The sequence below is a fragment of the Fringilla coelebs genome, assembly GCF_963513975.1.
Source record: "Fringilla coelebs genome assembly, chromosome: 15".
NCBI classification, from domain to species: Eukaryota; Metazoa; Chordata; class Aves; order Passeriformes; family Fringillidae; genus Fringilla; species Fringilla coelebs.
The window spans coordinates 1,808,338-1,828,682 of record NC_140041.1 but is presented as its reverse complement, the minus strand read 5'-3'; the positions used below and the strand labels follow the sequence as shown (position 1 = coordinate 1,828,682).

The 20,345-nt window shown below is 44.8% G+C and overlaps 1 protein-coding gene across 1 annotated transcript in view; it reads right to left on the bottom strand.

Annotated features, from left to right (window-relative positions):
• Nucleotides 1-20,345, bottom strand: part of CTNNA1 (catenin alpha 1) — a 116,435-nt gene that overhangs the window by 67,244 nt on the left and 28,846 nt on the right. Inside the window, exon 7 of the mRNA XM_084215978.1 lies at nt 17,585-17,788. Within this exon, the coding sequence (XP_084072104.1) occupies nt 17,585-17,788 (204 nt within the window). The remainder of the gene's footprint in view (nt 1-17,584; nt 17,789-20,345) is intronic.

Genomic DNA, 20,345 nt, shown 5'->3' with positions numbered 1-20,345 from the left:
CAGCAGTGGGATCACAGCTGGAGCTGGAGCAATGAGTGCTCCACACCTTCCCCAGCCCCTCCTGTCCCTCAAGCACAGGGACAAATGGAAACACAGACAAAGAGGAGGCAGACTCCAGTGTACCCAGCAGATAAATCCCAGGGATATTGTCCCTTCATACCTAGAGCTGTCTATGGACAACAATTAACTTGACAAAGGGTGCCAGGAGAATGTCCAGAGACACATGAAAAAGGTTTATGCCACATTCAAATGAGCTGATGCCACCCAGCTGCAGACTGCTTCTTTCTTCCTAGTGGGCACTCCATCATTTGAATATGGCCCAATAAAGCTGCATCATCAAGAGAGGAACTTTCTGACACCTACAAAAGTAGGTGTCTGAATGTACTGTCCATTTATTCAAAACCAGTAGTCTTCATCAGGCAAATTAATAAGTGATCATCGGCTTTAGAAAGCAATTTCAATTGTTCATGCAAACATAGCTCCACTGCAGGAAGCAGCTCACTGCCACTGCCCCAACCTCAGGCTGTGCTGGCACAGTCAACAACAAAACCCAGTCCATCCTGCCTGGCCATCAGGCACCCATGGGAAACAGGAAAATACCAGCAAACCATTCCAAAAATATGAGTTATGCAAATAACAAAACAAGCTAAGCACTCTATCCCTCTAAAGCATTAATTATGCACACATATGCAGTTAATTAAATATATATAAAATAGAGACATTTCAGGAGGATTTCCTGTGTCACATTACGATATACATGCAGTCAGTGATCCTGGGGAACTAACTGGTATCAATCAAAAAATATTTAAAAGTCAAAAGTAAATCTCAAAACAAACCCTCTAATGGAAAGTTTACTCATGGAAGGAGTTATAAAAGGGGTTTTTTATAATTACTCCATCCTGTTTGCTACACTTGCTTATGCAAGAAAAGTGTTTTTAACTACTGACAGGACTAGGATTAAATGACAAGTCCACATACTTGATCCAGATTGTTCATAGGCACAAGGTGAAAAATATGATAAAGAACATGAACAGGTTTTAGCAAGCTGAGCCAGGGAAAAAAAAAATCAAACCCACATTCCTTCTGAGCTGACTTTTTTGTGATTATTATTAAAATAATTTCTATCAAGGCAAGTACACAGGCTGATTTCTACTCTGACAAGTGGTTTGGTCACTTCTTTTTATGTAATGCAGTTAATCAAGAGAGGCCTGCTTTACCTCTGTTATCAAAACCACTGTCTTCAAACCAAATATTTCAAATTAGTAACATACTTCCAGTCACTTCACTAATATTTTAAAAACCTCCAAAAATCTTATTTTCTCACAGGAGAGCTATAATTAGCAATTTCAGTCTTGCAGTCTGTTCCCTAATGATAAAGAAAAATCAGGAGAGCACATGGGTGTTCCTCCACATTTCACAGCATCTTTTAACTTTAATGGCAACTGACCAAAAGCTTCAGGATGCTCTGGGCTAAAAACAATTCCTAATCCCTGTAATCAGATGGAATTCCTACTCAAGGGCAGAACTGGGAGCAGCTAAAAACACTGGGACTGGTTTGTGAGAATTCACATCCTGAGAACAACCAAATGTAGCTGCCCCAGCCCTGGAAGTGTCCAAGGCCAGGTGGGAAATGAGGCTAAAGAGGAAGGAGTGTGCCCAGCGAGAACAGGGTCAGGTGACGTGGGAAGACCACAGAGATGCTGCTCCCCCCACTGTAGGCAGAAAATCTGTGTGGACAAAGCTCAGCTGGAGCTGGAGCTGCCAGAACTGGGGAATAATAACAATTTACAAATATATTAATGGCAAAAGGCAGCGTAGAGATGACTTCAGTGTGTTCCAGGATGAGGACAATCACCTGACAGACAGGGCAGGGAAAGGCAGAGCTGTTTAATGCATTCTTTGCTTCTGTCTTCAACATGGATCACAGACCAAGGGGGTCCCAGTGCCCTGAGCTGGAGGACCATGACTGTGACAATGATCAGCTCCCAGGTGACCCTGAAATCAAGCAGGATCTGCTGCTCCAGCTGGGTCCCTACAAACCCATGGGGGCCTGATGGGATTCATCCAAGAATCTTCAAAGAGCTGCTGACATCATCACAAAGCCTCTCTTGATGATTTTTGAGTGGTACTGGCAATCTGGAGAGGTCCCAGCTGACTGGAAGCTGGGGAACATTGTTCTGATTTTCAAGAAGGGCAAGGAGGAGGACCCCGGAAACCACAGGCCTGTCAGTCTCACTTCAGTGCTGGGTAAAGTTGTGGAGGTTATTCTGGGAGGTGTTGAAAAACACCTGGAGGACAACACAGGCATCGGTCACAACCAGCACAGTGACAGGAGAGGAAAGTCCTGCTTGCCCAAACCTGATTTCCTTCTGCAACAGGGGATCCCACCTGGCTGATTGAGGAAAGCCACCTGATGTGAGCATTTTGGAGTTCAGGCTCAGGCTGGATCTCAGGGACAGGTTCTTACCCCAGAGGGTGCTGGCACTGCCCAGGCTGCCCAGGGAATGGGCACAGCCCTGAGGCTGCCAGAGCTCCAGGAGCCTTTGGACACCAGGGATGCACAGGGGGACTGCTGGGGTGTCTGGGCAGAGCACTGAAATCCTTGTGGGTTCTTCCAAGCCAGGATATTCTATGATCTTGTAAGTCTTCTTTTCAGTGATGGTGAAACCAAACCTTTAAAGTTACTGTCTAGTGCTATCAATGTATTATTTCTTGAGGGGCAAAAAACATTATTGCAACAGCAAAAAGTAATTTTTTTTACTATTATTTGCACCTGTGGTGTGGGGGAGGAAGGGAAGGGATGAAGAGAGGTGTTTGTCAGGTCTGAAAAAAAACAGATTCTCAAACATTTTGTACTACTTTTATACTACTTCTAGGTAACAGATCTATCTACCAGTGTTCTCTTAAGGCTTATTCTTATATCTAGCAAGTTAATGGCATATGTTTTATGATATATAGCACGAAGGTTCCACACCTCTGCAGCACATTTCTACCACTGAAGCAAAAATATCTATTTTTAAGATCAGTAATGGCAGGAAAGTGCCAGGGTGCCAAGAAAGTCATCCTGTAACAACATACATCTTTTCCCTAAAAGCGCAAAAGAAAACCCAAATTGGCAATAATACATCACATGCTAAACCTGGCTTTTCATGGAATCGAGTTTCCCCAGTTTCCATCACATCATGATGCTGGGGCTCTACAAGCCAGACCAGACCCAGCATTAACCAAGCAAAAGTACCTGAAACCTTTTGCAAAATGGCTCAGGTTTCTAGTTCTTGTTTCCTCACAGGCGTTTCTTAGCTGAGCTCAGGCAGCTGCAGGCTCTGACTTCCAGCAGCATGCTCAGGTGACAGAATATCCTGAGCTGGAAGGGGCCCACAAGGATCAGAGTCCAGCTCCCAAGGGAATGGCCCACACAGCAAGGAGTCCCATACCTTGGGGTTATTAACAGCATGCTTTGACCCCCTGAGCCCACCTCAGGGTCACCCCCCCTTCCCCTCCACACCGGGGCAGTTCCTGCCTCCAGGTCACAGAGGCAGAGGAGTTGTGTCTCTATCTCACCCAACTGCAGATGTAAAGGGGTTACTCTGCATCCTGCTCCTGCAGTTTGCAATCCCGTGCTCCTGCCCCTCCCTGCTGAGAGCTGCCAGGGCTTAGGACTCCAGCACTGCCAGCCAGGCTGCTCCTTCCCCTGGACCACAGCCCCCAGCTGCCCCCCAGCCCAGACAGGAGCAGGAAAAGGAGCAGGACAGCACCACATCACAACAGCCCCCACAGGCCCTGGAATGGATCACAGCTGCTGATAAAAGCTCAGTTTTAAACCTAGAGTTTAAACCTTCACACGGCACCCAGAACAAAATAATGCACGACCCCCCAGGCAAGTGCAGCCAGGTGAGATGTGGGCCAGGCTGCTGTGAGTGACAACCAGCAGCTCAAGGGGGGCTGCCCAATATTTTGTCAACACTTCCAGCTGTTTCCTCCCGAGGGATTTTGCTGAGTGACGACTGGTTAAGCTTTGCTACAGGTCAATTCATCTCACTTCCAGTATGCCTGGTTAGATGGGAGAAGCAGGATGGATGGGGGAATGTCTCAGAATACCAAATCAGGGGGACAAACCACTTCTGGCAGGAGACAGCAGAGAGCTGCTGGGGCTGGAGAGTAATCTACCCCTGGAGCTGCTTTTTTACAGGCTTAGTTTTTCTTTTTTATGTTAATTAGTAATCTTATCTAAGGAATATCTCAAGTTTTTCCTTTGCAGATAACATGAATTAATAGATATATCCAGAAGTACGAAAAGCAGGCTGAAGTTTACACCTGCAGTAATTGTAAAAGCCTTGAGATATTGTAGTTTTTATCAAATTTTACATGTGTGCAAAAGGCTTTAGAAATAGAACTAAAATTGGAACAACACAGACCCCTGCAAAACTCAAATTAAAAGGAGTGAGCCAAGGCAGCATATGCCCTTTCCAAGAGGAAGAGAATGCATTATAAATCTGGGAATAAAGCCACCTAACTCCTGGCAAGACAGCTTGGAGAAACAGATAATAAAGCAATCCTACCAATACGGTCACAAGACATTAAAAGTTAGAATTAATGTATCCTTTATTCATTATTAGAAATATAAATAGGTTTAATTTGCAACAGATTTAAAAGTGTTTCCTGTAGGGTGGGGGATTTAGCAGCCTTAACCTGCAATACACCAACAGAAAAAGCAGATATGAAGTTGCCTTTCAAAGGAAACAATAGGCATTAGAAACCAGGAACAGCAGAAAAAGCTGACTAATTGTCAGGAACTTAAAGCCTTGGCAGCAGCAAAAACAGCAGAATCTCCTCTCCATCACAGAATCCCAGAGTGCTCTGGGTGGGAAGGGACCTTAAAGATCATCTCATTTCACCCCCACATGGAAGGGACACCTCCCACTGTCCCAGACCCAAGCCCCATCCAGCCTGGCCTTGGGCACTGCCAGGGATCCAGGGGCAGCCCCAGCTGCTCTGGGCACCCTGTGCCAGGGCCTGCCCACCCTGCCAGGGAACAATTCCTCATTCCCAATCTCCCATCCAGCCCTGTCCCCTGGCAGTGGGAGCCTTTCCCTGTGTCCTGTCCCTCCAGCCCTTGGCAATTGTCTCTCTCCAGGTTTCCTGGGGCTCCTCCAGGCCCTGCAAGGCCACCCTGAGCTCAGCCCAAAGCTTCTCCTGTGCAGGTGAACATTCCCAGCTGTGCCAGCCTTTCCTCCCAGCAGAGCTGCTCCATCCCTCTGCTCATCCTGGAGCCTCCTCTGGCCTGGCTCCAGCAGCTCCAGCTCCTGCCTGTGCTGGGCCACGCCTGGGGCAGCTCTGTAGGGTCAGCATCTGTGGAGTTGGGTGAAGTCCCTGAGAAGCCAAAAGGACTCAGAAGCAGCCCTGGCTGCCCAGGAGGGAGATCCCACTGAGGGCACTCAGACCAAGCCAACCTCATCCACATCTCCATTCACCCAGAGCCAGTCACTCCTGGGGCACCAGGGGGATTGAAAAGCCCAGAAACATGGTGTGCATACCTTCATTTCTCACAGAGGCACCACCAAGCTATTATTTACTGAGCTAACTAATTAGCCAGCCACCCTGCAGATAACAAGAATGCATTAAAGTATTTAGAATTCTAGTACAAGGCTGACACATATGAAGTGGCTGCCCTTCTTCAAAAGAAAGTGAATGTCAAAGGAAATAAACCATTTAGGAACACTCAGCACATCTGAGGTACAGGGGAAAGGCAGCATCACCTCAGCATCCAGGACAAAAAAGGAAAACAAAGCTGAGTGCTTTGTTTGGGATGCCGAGACATTTACACTTTTATTGTATCAGCTTCTACTTCTAAAGAGATCATCAGATACACAATCTGAATTAGCATTACATAGATGATAAAGTAACAGCTATTAAAAATGAACAGAATTAATACACAGAACTGCAAAAACTGGCACAGAAAAAGCGGGAGATTGAAGGTACTTAAACTGACAGTAATCTGAAAAACCCAGCTGGTAAATTCAGTTTTACACCAAGAAATAAGTTGTAACTGAATCTACACTTCACTGCAGTCTAGCACTGAAAGCACCCTCCCCTGCACACAGGCACTGCTCCAGGAGTGGGTAATAGAATCAAAGTCACAGAGCAAGTTTACACAATGCATAAAATAATCAATCCACTGGAAATACCGCCAGGATTACTCCCAGGGGATACAAGCGCCCTGTGTACTTGAGGTAGTCCTGCTGTTACAAAAGGAGTTCCACAAGTCCAGCTGAGAATACCCATAACTTGGGGGCATGGAGGAAATAGGTTTCCACAGCACTACAAAACTGATAAGAGATAAAAATTTAGAGGAAGCTTGGAGAATTCAGCATCAGCCACCAAAAAGGTAGTTTTACATTCTCTGTGAAAATGCCTTCATGAGAGCACTGGGGGGGAAGGGGGGATGTACAGGACAGGCAGATATGCATAATTACCACATTTTTCTCTCCACACACATTCCTGACAGGCTCTCCTCGCCTCACACTGCAGGTCCCTGAGCACCTGCACACACAGGGGCAGCCCTTGGGCTGAGCACAGCTGGGATTGACCACAGTAGGTGGAGCAGGAGCCCACCTCACCTGTGGCTACCAGAGAGCCACACCTGCAAACCCACTCTCACAAGAACATCAGCTTTTCCATGGCCTGGTGAAGACCCTGCCTTCCCCAACGAAAGGAAGGAACATGCCCATCTTGTAGGCCATTAGCTCCAAAGGGGTCGCTTGCCCAGGCACAAGGCAGAAGGGCTTTCAACTTCTTTCTCTTCAGTTATTTCTGCATTAACTTCTTGTTTTCTTGGCTTTTTTAAGTCCACTGACCTCTAGAATTTGGATTCTTTGACTCCTGGAGAGATGCCCAAAAAACTCATTCTGCCTCTAAGGAAATTCACAATTTGGCATTTAAGGGGAACAGTATCAAGTGATATGGCTGCAGTCTTATTTTGTACTTGACATCAGAGCTCTCCAGTCACCTTCCCCCAAAATGACTCAATAAAGAGTCTTCAAAGGAGAGGTTCAAAGGCACAGTAGGGAAGAGGAAGCCAGCCCCACATCCCACATCCCTCCCTACACAATCCAGCAGGCTGAGTGCTGAGGGGGAGATACACACACAGACCCTTCAAAAAGGGGGAAATGAGATTGAAGCCACAGATGCAGAAGCCACCTGGGCACTATCAGGCAGCCAGTTGCTCAACCTCTAAGCAAGCAGAATTAATTGCATTAATTCTGGGGTTTAGTCAAGAGAACTTGAATAAAAATAATGCATACTTAAAAGCAGTGCAGAGTATTGGGTTAAAAGCCATGGGGACAGCATATACAGGGAGGGATCTGACTTGGGCAGCACTGACATTCACAGCTGCAATTCATCTGCTGGAAAGCCTGAAAGGAAAAACATCCATCAACTTCCAACACCAGATACAGGACAAAATGTGTGTGCTACAAACAAGTCCCAGGGTTATCTTCCAACTCAGCAAATGGGTGCTTTTTAAAGCATCATATACCAATGCTGCAGGTAATATCAGAAAAGAAAATAAACTAAAAAAAGAGCTAAAGTCTCAAGCACATAATGAGATTGGTGTCTCAAAGAAATTGCTAAAGTATCTCCAGCATTCCTTAATATCTCTGTATGTATTTTAATTTGGGGAGAAACTATGCAACTATATTCATATATTAAGACAACATGAGAAGAAATTTAACAGTATCAGGATTATTTGAAGTCTTGAATAGTTCAGGATAGTCAGTGCTCCAACTCCCCCAAATAGCCCCTGTTTGCAGCCTCATGGCCCAATCTTCATCTGTCATCATATTAAAGAACCTGCCTGCCACACTTGCAGGTGGGAACCTTACTCCAAAATTCAATCAATCAAGGCAACAAAAAAGTACTTTATGGTTTAGTTTTGGGGTTTTTTTTAAAAGGCATCCATCCTTTAAATACAAGGTCAAAATAAATTCCCTAAACCCCAGCAGATGAGAGGAAAGCTGGAAGAATGCTCTGGAGCAGTCATGGCACCCAGGACTGATGCACCTGCGTCCCCAAGATGCTCCTCGTCTCTGTCCAGTCACTCCCCCACACACTCCCACGTCACCCACACTTCCTGTGCCCCACACACTTCACTCTCAAGGTACCACTCCTACAAAGCTGAACCGATCCTCAGCCAAGAACCTTCTGTTTTCAGAGCCTTTCCCCCCAGAGAAGCAGCAGGCTTCATTTCCCCAGATCACTCTGCAGGTTTCAGACAGTAACTGATAACGTCAATTCACGTTATCATATTCAGCAAACCACAGCTGACAGCACCTCAGGCATATCAAAGAGATTCTGAACTGAGAAGCAATTTTTCTCTTCTGGCCACATATGGCAGCAGTGGAGCACCCAATGAATGGCAAAAGCCTTGTTTCTTGACAGACAGAGGTTACCAGAACACAGTAGAGTCGACACTCCACGAGTGGCTGCACATCCCACAATATTTGCATTCACTCTGACACACACAATAAAGAAAAACACCCTCCATTTGTGGAAGGCACAGGTATTTGTGAAAGCCAGCACAGAACCATCTGGGTTTGAGTCTTCACTGCCTACTGCTAATTTTGCACATGCCCTGGTTTTCCCTCTGTGGCTCGATGCCAGTGCTTTTTTTTAATTGCTGCTGAAAAAAATGCACCTTTTAGCCCACCTCTGCAAGGCAGCTCCTGGCCTGACAGCCTCTGGCTTTGCTGCTCTTATTGTAAGGAAACTACTCTTCTAGCATGCCTGTTCAGCAAAAATAATTTGTGAGTATTCAGTCTCCAAAGTCAAGAAGTGTTTTCAGATAGCCTGAGCAGGTTTTTAACCCTGCCATACACAAGCTGGCTCTGCTGCTTCCCCTCTAACTCCCATCCCTCCTGCTTAAGGAATGTGTCCCTGTGTAGGCCAGAAGGAAGCCAAAGTTCTCCCCTCTATTTCAACAGCTTTCCAAGATACAGCTTAAGCCTCATCCTTTTCTCAGACATGAGAAGGATTAAGTCACTCTTTTGCCTCTATTTAAATTCCAGAGGGCTGCCACTATTTGGATAAGCCACAAATGCTAATTATTCTGTATTGATTCTGTTGACTTTCTGGGACAAAGGAGGTCTGAAGCTCCAGGACACATTAAGAGCATTACAGAACATCAGCTTTCTTACACAGGATAAAACAGGTTAAGTAAGAGCAGAGTCTGGATAATAAACACTACATCCAGAAGAGAATACCTCAGTTTCCATCAAGACCTCTAATGCTTGCAGCAGGAGCTGTAAAAAAGATGAAGAGGTACTGGAAAGGAAAAAATGAAAGAGCACAACAGGTTTTGCTTGTCATGGGAGGAGCACTGGAGAGGAGACGAGTGGTACCACACAGCCACAGGGACACGTGCACATGGACAGTGACTGTTCCCCTTCTCTCCATTATCTCTGAATCCCATCCTGCAGATGGAACTTAATCCAGAGTTTGTATTAGATCAAGGCAAAAGAAAAATGAAAAGTCAAGGACTCGAGAATCAAGTATGTCATTGCAATACAAGAACTGTGGTATTCCAGCTTTGTAATAATTCCATCTCCCCTTCCTCCAACGAGAGGAATTGAAAAGCCCAGTTGTGTGTGTAATACTTCTGCACACTGAGAGCATGATCCTGCTGGAGGCTAGAAGACTGTTTATCCACAGATCAGCAGTCACTGTGCAAACTTACATGCTCCATTCCATCCATACTCCTCAAATTTGACTTTGAGAGACTACTCAAGTATCACCAAATGGAGTTGCATTAGGGCTGACTACATATTTGATCTTATGTAGACAGATAAAGTTCAAATATTTTCCTACAAAACAGTAGAATTCAAATTAATTAAGCCATAAACCACAGTGTTAAGGCAGAATCCATGCACAGCATTAGTAAATTTATGTAAAACCACTTAGAGTTCTAGGAAAGTAAAACACTGCAAAATGCCAACCTCCATATCACAAACAAGGGTGTACACATTTCTATTGCAGGTTTTCCCTGCAATCTTAAATGTTATTTGATCAACATGAGATTAAGAAAGCTTGAGATTTATAGTGCATTATCAGAAGATCAGAATGTGTTTACAATGGAGATGGACACATGCCTGACAAGAAAGGAAAACCCAGGTGGTTTCACCAACACAAAAGCAAAGGGTGAAGGGGAAAAGAGGGACCAGGTAGGATGGGAGCCTTCACTGCCACTCAGAGTATCCACAGGACTCAATTCCTGTTCAGAGCCAGCACTAAAGCTCAGCTCTGCTGCACAGATGGCTGCAGTGAGCACTGTGAGTGAGGGCAGCCACCTTCCTTCTTTTACATACATTAAGAGTCTGTAACAAAAATGCTGCAAAGCATGGAAAGGCTGCAAGGGTGAGTTCTGCTGTACAAGGCAGTTCAGAACAAGTCCCAAGTGCTGTCAAATCTATTCAATTTAAGAGAGTTCTCACTGGCAGCTCTGCACCAAACAAGCAGCAAAGGCTGAAGGCAGTGGATGGAGCACAGCAGTGATTTAAGACTTCAAGAGACTCCTAAGCTCCTACTGCAATCAGGCCTGAGGTGTGAGTGCTGGGCTTTGCTGGGATTCTCTCAGGAGGCACTCAGCTAGCCATATGCTTCTTTAAGAGATGCATCTGCACAGCACAAAAACCGTCTTGGGTTTGGAAAAGCATCCAGGTCTTGCAAGCTGTGCCACTGGCGTCAGTGGCTGCACTGGCCAGTGCCCCCACCCAGGGCACACAGCTGGAGCCCAGATGTGCTGCCCCTCCCTCCCCTCTAGCACTGGGCACCCCAAGTTGTTTGGGGTCTCTAAACCAGCAATTCCACATCAACATTGGGACAAGCTCAGGGAAACCACTGGGGGCAACAGGGAAGACTCTGAAGAGCTTCAAACCCAAAGATCACAAGGCGTTTAGAACTTTGCATCAGCTGGACTCTAAAGAACTTCTCTTAAATTCCGTAAGTGCTTTTATTACTCCCTAAGAAAGAGAAGGTACCAGAACATCTCCTAAAAACCCCACACTACGTCCCACACCACGATGGTGTTGGGTGAACACCAGGAAGCTTGATTCTGTAGCCCAAAAATGCCTGACTGACACAGTGTGAAGCTCTCACCATCTTCGTCTGGCTTCACTCCAATGATGCTGAAATATTTACTCTATGGCAGCCTATAAGCATTAAACTTAAAACTCCTATCACTTCAGAAATGTTCTGCTTTTAAAAGCAGCATTTTTGTCAAAGCAATAATGTCTATGGAAATTAGGGCCCAGCATAACAGCACAGCTCTCTACTGAGCAGCAAAGTCCATGACAGGAAAACCCATCCAGGCTTTCTAACTACATCCATCACGTCAGCATTCAGGCATCTTAAACTGACAAACAATATTAAAAAAGAAAGTGTAGATTATCTCAAGGCAGAATTTTTATCAGCATCTTTATCATCAACACAGATCAGTGTGCCATTTTAATTCACATCTATTCCCACAGAAACAGATGCTTTCATTAAAAGGGCTATGCAAGAGCCCTTTCAGTATATAGATACTTGCTATAAATGAATTTCAGAGTCATGTGAAAATTCATGTGTTCCTTTCCAAGCTTGGATCCTTGATGGGAATACAAAGCTGTGGATCAACATTATTAATAGGCAAATTCATCATGAAAACACATCTCCATTCTGAAAATTGCAAGTGTGTCAGGAGTAGAAATATCTTTTGCTGGTAGTTCTGAAGACAAATGATTTCTCCCAGCAGATATTGAATAGATAAGCCAGGCACTTTCCTGCCCAATCACTTTCCAAGCATCAGAAATGTTCAGAGAAGCTTAGGAAAGAAAAGCAAAATAGTGCAATTAAGATTGAGCAAACAGCACTTGTGTGGAGTATTACATTCCCCTAACTGCACTGAACACAGACACAAGGGTGCAAACCAAGCATTTAACAAGTTATGGGTCCACCAGGTCTAAATCCAGCAGGGCTGGGACCTTCTCTGGAGACCCTGAGATCCAAACCATGCTGGCCTGCCAGAGTTCCCTGAGCAGAGCAGGGCCACAGCCTGGGCTCAACCACCCCCCTCACCCTGAAGCTGTGCCATACCAGCATAGGTCAGGTTAAAATCTAAAACAAACAGAAACACAACCCCCACCCCCAAACAGATCCTGCTGCGGTGCTCAAGCACTTGAGGCCAAAGAGGAGATGGAAACCAGGGAAGATAAAAAGCCATCCTGAAGTGATGTGTGCCTGGAATGCCTGCTCTGAACCAGCTCCCAATGGCTTTTCTCCATTTGCTGCCAAGCACCTCTAATGCAATCCAGACAGTCAAGGACACAGTCAGAATGTTAATATGAAAGCATTAAAATTCCCATTGAAATGGGACCTGTCAGGCTACTTTATGTAACATGATTTATCGTTTCCAAATGTAGTAACAAGGGATTTTATTGTACAAGTGCATGTGGTACACAATGGGGCTCCGGGTCCGCATTCCGCACTCGCCAAACTACAATTCCTGACAATGTTTCTGCTGGTACATGGCTGAGTTACTGGTGTGTGCATGAAAGGGGAGCTGAATGCATTAGAAATTGATGGGGTACAGAATAGACTGAAAATGAGAGCTCTCTGCACTTCCCTGTGCATACTGAACAGAGCCAGACACCTCCGACCACTGCTGGCCCATGGAAAGGAGCCCAACTGCCCCCAGCCCTCAGGGCTCCTGCAGCAGGCAGTAAAAATGGACTGTCAAAAGCTGAAGGAAGCTTTTATTTCCAGTTTTACACATCAGTCAGGTAACTGATGTCTTCTGCAAGTTCAGGGCGCACTGAGAGCACACTGCAAACTGCTGGTTACACTTCCAGGGTGTGGCCTGTGCTTTCTACCCTGCTAAACCCCAAACCCCTTCAAAGCCCAGCCTCAAAGGCACCAAACCCAGCGTTTGCCATGTGTAACACAGAGCTGACAGCAAGGCAAGCTGCCCAAGTCCTGTGCTAATGACACCCAGAGGGTTACAGCACAGAGCACATACCTGTCACAACCAAGTTTGTGGATTCTTGTGCCAGTGACACATTTTCTTTCTAAAATAGAGAAATTTTTCAGCTGTCAGCCCACTGGGCATTTTTTAATGCATTTCAGTAGTTTAGATATCCATGTAGTTTTTATTTGAATTATGTTAACTTTGAGGCAGAGCTGAGTAGCACAGAACAGAAAAGCAGAAATGTTGGCTGTACCTACAGTGGGAGAGGAATCTCACCAGCTGCCAGTGCAAAGACAATGCCAGGATAAACTGGTAGCAGTGTCAAAAAATACACAGCTTCATCCTTTTTACCTGGAGCAAACTGCAACAGGTCAACATACACCCACACAAGACCATGGAGTTAGACCCAAAAGACTGTTTGCATTGTATTTTCTGATATTTCTTACTAACTTCTTCATTGATTGCACTATTAATCTTGGCATCATTTAGTTCGATGCTTTCCTCTGTCCTCTTGCCCTGCCTAAGTCTGGAATCAATGCTCAACTAAACTCAAATATGCTTTGAAATTTCTTTGCTTAATTAATAAAATACACACCAAAAATGCCTGACTGCCACAAAGATCGCACAAAGATCTGGGTCTTGCCATTTGTGAATTATATTACAAACTTAGCTGCAATTGATGTGGTGAATTTACTGCATTCCAGGCAGTTGATCCCAGAACCAAGACCTTGGACTACTCTGTTTCACAAAGCTACTCAGAATCAATAATGAATTTAGGCCTTCCCCTCCCAGCTCTGCCATTCAGTACCAGCAGCAAGAATCAAGCTTACTCCAAGTAATAAAACCTAAATGCAAATAAGCATCCATGCTATTTCAATCCAGGAGGGATCTGCATGCAAGTTTAAAAAGGGAAACTATTTTCTGTTGGAATTGTGAGAAGTGAGCAAAAGCCATAATGGAAAACAGCTCTCCCCAGGCAAAGTGGGAGAGGAGGAGTAAAAGCCAGATGCTACAATTAAGGGATGAAGAGTTGGGATTTCAAAGAACGTAGCTTATAAACCAGGAGGCTGGGTCAGGAAGTGGCCGATGATGTTCAGTGGATGCAGATAATGAAAGCCCATCTCACTCACCATCCACAGAAACAGACTCCTGCCACTAGCCACAACTTCTCTTGCCATTTTCAAGAGCAGTCCAGAAGGTCAGAAGCGCCTGAGCTGCAGACTGCCAACACTGGACAGCCCCCTTTTTCCTGTCCTTCTGCTTGCAGGACCCACTACTGACCACTGTCTGACACAATGCTGGCCTTCATGTGTAAGATTTAGTCTGACCAAGCTGCTCTTGAAAATGGCAAGAGAAATTGTACTAGATGAAAAGGAAATCGTACACACATCAATCTAAGAAAAAGGCGATTCAAACTTCTGTAACAAACTACTGAAAAAGCAAATCTTGCCCTTCTTTTAAGGGCATAATCACAGGATTCATCACCTTGCCAGCAGATGCAGTGGGGGTCAAGAGATCCTACAATTCAGTTTATTGCCAAAACCCGTTATTCAGCTAAAAACTTCTGCCACACTCCATAACACAGCTGCCAATGCTTCCAGGCTTCCAGACTTTCAAGGACAGGCACAGAGAAACAGTTAAACTCTGGGTCCAAAACACTTAACTTTGAGTTATAAACAGTCTAGAAAAGCCTTGTTATTGCCAGAGATCAGAAACAAAGCCCAAAAGCTAGAGGAAGTCACTGAAGAGAAGGCATTTAAAGTTAAAAAGGAAATCTGTCTCAAGACAGTCCTGTGCTTCAGCCTTTCCAGTCTATTCCTCATCCAATCTTCTCTGAATTTTTACACTTGGCCAATAAATACCTCTTACTCTAGCACTTGGATAGGATTTACGATGCACTGCAAGTGCTGTGCAATTAACAGATTTAATGCCCAATTCACTTCCTCCTTCAAAGGGAGACTGGAGGAAAGCATCCCAGGAGCTGTGGGTATATCATACATATACATGAAATGACATTTCCTCTGCCACTACTCCAAGTCAGCACATCCCTACTCTTCCTGCAGATGTATCAAACCATTTTCACTGTTTAGATTCCCAACTATTAGTCATTCTTCAGCTTAATCACAGAGGGGTTTACAGTATGGATTTTTACACACCATCCCACATTTTAACCATAATTTATCAATTGCTTTTTCCACTCCATTTCACTGAATTTCTAATCTCATTTCCCCAACTACACTGTCTACAATCATAACATAACAGTGACTTTAAAAAATGCAGTATGCTCCACTAATTTCACAATGTGCCAAAGGAGATAACAGAGGGAATACATTCTTCCCATCTCAGCACGATTACTTTAACTTGCCTATCAGAGACAAAAGCACATGGCTGAGGAGGAGGACAGGCATTGCTGTGAGAGGAAGTCAAAGCTCTGCACTCTCACATGGCTATTTGACCAACTTTCAATGAGACAAATGCCACCAACTCCTCCATGCAAGACTGAGCATTTACCTCTTGCACATGTTAATTACCCTTTGGTGGCTGCTCCATTCGGAATCGTGCTGACAGGGCTCCATCCAACCCAGCAGCACATTTGAGGGATTATTGCTGATGCTTCACAGACTCATAAAACACCCTGCTCAAAGGAGTTTTGAGTGGCACAACTTCGTGCTTTGCTTCCCAGCTGCAGTCTGAAGTTCTACAAAATGTCAATGCTGAGCACAAGCTACTTTCACAAGCAATTAAGACAGACTACATGAATACCTAGCTCAGCCCGCAGGCTACATCAGACTTGCCTTTCAGTTTTGTTCAATTACTTTGCCCTTCTCTTTGGTAAACAGAAATCCTTGTTTTCCTTTCTCTCTACCACACACTGCATCTATTCTCCAAATTCCACCACCCCAAACCACACATGGCAGCCCCTGGGTTAGTTTTGCTCTATATTGAAATCACTTTGGCCAGAAGATTTGAAGGTAAAGTATCTAATGCAGCAAGGTTCCTAAATAAGTATCTCTGAACTCAGTTGCACCTCAAACAAGTTCAAAAGCATAAATAAGACCTCAAGTCCCCCCATTAAGATTTCTTCAGACGATTTTACTTGCCACAGCACTACAAGCCACTCAGTTTGCTTAAGTTGTTGCCATTTCTGCAACATTGTTTCTGAAATCAGCTTTAACAGTACTGAAGTTAAACAATTATATATAGTTTCATCTATAATCTTATGATATCCTGATCTCACCTCTCAACACATCAAGTTCTTCAGCTTAAAACCCATTGGGACAAGAGCAAAGGGGCAGTGGAGGGGAAGGAAGTGCAATATTACACCATGATGCCCTCATATACAGAAGCTCATCCGCATGACATGACACTCACTCCAACTGTGGAAACACTCCGGCTTCAGACACTGCGTGCACATTCAGTGCCTAAACACTGGAAAAGAACTGCTCCGAGCTCAATATTTACACCAAACTGCTCTCAGATTTTTTACTACATATTTAACTTCATACATCACTTCTACTCAAACCAAGTAGCAACAAGAATCAACTTGATTCTGACAATTCATGCTTTCAGCAACAAAGATGAGACAGCTAAAGTTTCCAAGAGACAACAGAAGTGAGGTAGAACTTTTTGCATAAGCCCAGTTACCTTATGTAAACCGAGGTTTGAATTTTTCTACAAAACAATGTCAACAGTCATAAAAGAGAAATAGAAGCATTGCCAAGGGATTAACACTTTATGATGATAACACTTGTTTGGAAAGACTGGAGATCAGATTTAAGGTAAGTATAATTGGTGATTTAAGAAGGTTTCATCCCACCTCATGACAAACCTTTCAGGACCACTTGTTATTGCTCAAATTCTGTTTGGGACAGAATAGAATTCACAGAATCACCAGGTTGGAAGAGACCTTCAAGATCATGGAGTCCAACCCAGCCCTAACACCTCAACTAAACCATGTCACCTGGTGCCACATCCAGGCTTTTTTAAACACAACCAGGGATGGTGACTCCACCACATCCCTGGGCAGGCCATTCCAGAACTTTATCACTCTTTCTGTGAAAAACTTTTTCCTAATATTCAACCTGAATTTCCCTTGACACATCTTAAGACTGTGTCCTCTGGTTCTGTGAGTGCTGCCTGGAGAAAAAGCCCAACCCCACCTGACTACAGCCACCTTCAGGAAGTTGTGCAGAGTGATAATGCCACCCTTGAGTCTCCTTTTCTCCAGGCTGAGCACCCCAGCTCCCTCAGTTGTTCCTCACAGGGTTTGTGCTCCCAGCCCCTCTCCAGCCTCATTGCCTCCTCCAGACGCGCTCGAGCATCTCATTGTCCTTCCTAAACTGAGAGGCCAGAACTGGACACAGCACTCAAGGTGCAGCCTCACCAGTGCGAAGTACAGGAGAACAAACCAGCTTTGAGGGACATGGCTTTAATTCCATGTTTGAGCTGACCCCATGGAGTTACAGCCCCAAAGGGAGCCAGCAGAGCAGGGTACTGACATTGCCCATTTACTCAGAGTTTCAATTCCATGTTTGAGCTGACCCCATGGAGTTACAGCCCCGAAGGGAGCCAGCAGAGCGGGGTACTCACGTTGCCCATGTACTCGGAGAGCAGGTCCTGCAGGGCCTGGCGCACGGCGTTGCACTCGGCCACGATGCGCTCGCGGCGGTCGTCGCGCGTGCAGGACGAGTCGGCCATCAGGGCTGCCCCGCTGATGATGCTCTCCAGCCTCTCCTCCAGGGACGGCCGGAACCGTTCCTCACTGAACGTTGAGGGGTCCACGATGATTTGTTTCTAGGAAGAGAAAAAGTTCTGCAAATCAGTCACCAGCCCAAGTGATGTCTTAGGATTCAGCTTTTATATTTTTCAAATCCTGTAGCGCTTTAGTGTATAACTCTTAAACTCCTTATACAGTGTTAGCTACTGTCTTCACATTTTGGTCAGACAATTCCTCTCTGGGCCTGAAATTCAAGGACATCTCACTGCCTCAGGCCACGAGAGATGTAAGTAACAGTGAATTGAGGGGGCAAACTTGGAGTAGATAACTTCACTACATGAAACTGTAATTGGAGGATTAACCCCCGATATGTAAATGGACCAAACATATCATTTCCTGAAAAATTCATGACCATCGTCCATCTTGGGTGTAGCCCCTCTGTGAGGCTTTTGACTGACCAAGGTGTACCTGTTGAAGGCCTTCAATAAATACCCACTTCTTTGTCTTAATCTTGTCTAGCCTCTGTTCTAGCTAGCCATTTTGAGGCAACAAAGCAGTGTATTACTGTTAAGTCATGCACACAACCAACACTTAGAGTAACCCCCTGATCAGGCATTAAGAGGCAAATGACACTATTTTGGCACTGAGGAGGATTTTCATGAGTAGTTCTGTAAAATTACTAAGAGGTTTCCCAGCAGATTATATTGCTACTCATTTCTTGTGCTGCTTTGACAGCACAAGAAAAACAAAACTTGGCCATAGGAAGCCTTGTTACATGAATGGCAAAAACCAAATGTGCCAGCAAAAATAAGGTTCAAAGTACAAAACTCTTCCTAATGACATGTCAATTTGGACAGGCCTTCACTAGTTAACTTGTCAGAAATAATTGTCCCATCAAGAACAAGAAAACAAACATCCAAAATTAGCTCTATATATTGTGTTCTGTTGCCCTACTTTGCACAGTCTTTCTTCTCTTCAGTGTTATGCAGGTAAATACAACTGTGTTCTCGAAAATTCTCCAAGTGAAATATCAACATAAACGTTTCAAACCACGCAGAAATCCATTTCTTCATGGCAGAAAATTACCACAGGTTTCTCTTGCCAGAGTGTTAGCAAGCACAGCTCATATCAAGAGACTCAGGGCTGAAACAGCAGCACTGATGCATCTGCTCTCGAGGGGCCAACACCACCACCCATGGAAGCTCCCCAGGAAGAAACTGCACAGCATTTATCACCTTTGAGTCCTTTCAGGTGATTTGCTTAAACAGGTCTGTAATTTAATACAGAAAAATAATTTGGCCATTTCATGGTCTGGTCGTTTGTTTAGGGTTAGGCTCAGTTATTTCAGGGGTGGATTTTTTTAATTCTAAAAGAAGCCCCAAAGCTTTTTGAAATAGGAATTTTTTCAGCCAGTTTGTATTCAAACTAACCTCAGCAGCCACGTCACAACCACCTCCTTCTGCCAGCCAGCACATTTCATATCCCTATGGAGTAACCACGCAGCCATCACAGCAGGATGAGAACATGGCATGTGCTCTCCAACACATTCCCTCCTCCTTCTTCCTGAAACTTTCAGACACTGGCTAATACAGTGGTGGTGTGCTGCCACTCCAGAACTCCACCAAAAAAGAGATAACAATCGGCTTGTTATCGTCTGGTAGCCATTTCATATTTTACCATCACTGGAGTATCTGAGGGCACGTGTGCTCAAAGCCTCTATTACAGGAGTGTAATAACACTCAAGCAGTAGCAGGAAATGAAGTGCAAGGATAACATCTGCCAAGAACCTCAACACATTTGTTTTGTCAGCCTCCTTTGGCAGGGATGAGACAAAGCTATCATGAAGCTGGCCTGCTGATCAGGCACTGCTGCTATTAGAGAGCCTAACAAAGTGGAATTAAAAGCTGAAAAAGCTTCATGTGAACTGCAACACTCAAAAAGTAGTCTGCAGCTGTATACTGGAGAGTTTGTATGGTAAAACAGGGTGATTTATCAGAAATCCCATTAGCTGGCTTGAGCTGTACAAGCCAATCCACCAACTTGCACGGAATTGCTTCTTCACTGCCAGCCCCCTGACACAGTTCTGCTGCTGCCTTCCCCTTCCACAGGCACCTGTGAGAACCTGCAGCCCGTCGGGGCTAACCTGAGGCATGCTCTGAAGGCTTACTGAGCATCTGATGGAATTTCAGAAAGGCAAACTCAAAACTGAAATCAGCCACAAAGATCAAGCTATGACCTCCTCTTATTACCAAGAGATCACAGAAAAGGCTTCCCATCAGACACAGGGAGAACTCAATCAGAACTTTATCCTGGCAAAACCCACATGGCAGAAAGGGAGGAATGAGAGTGGTAAAACCAAAAAGGAGCAAGTGAGCAAAATCTGGCAAAACCACAACTATTAAATGCCTTTTGAGTGATGGCTCTGCAATATTAAATAGAGTTCTAGAGTAAGTTAGGGCTACAGTGTTTAAAATTCAGAGGCTGAATCAGGTAGACACCGAATCCTGGCTTCAAAAGGAAAGCGATCGCAGTAAAAATGCATGGCTGTCCTCAGCAACGTGCTGAATGCAAGATAAAGAACATGACAGATCAGTACAACCTATCAGTATGAAATGACTTCATTTCCAACCAAAG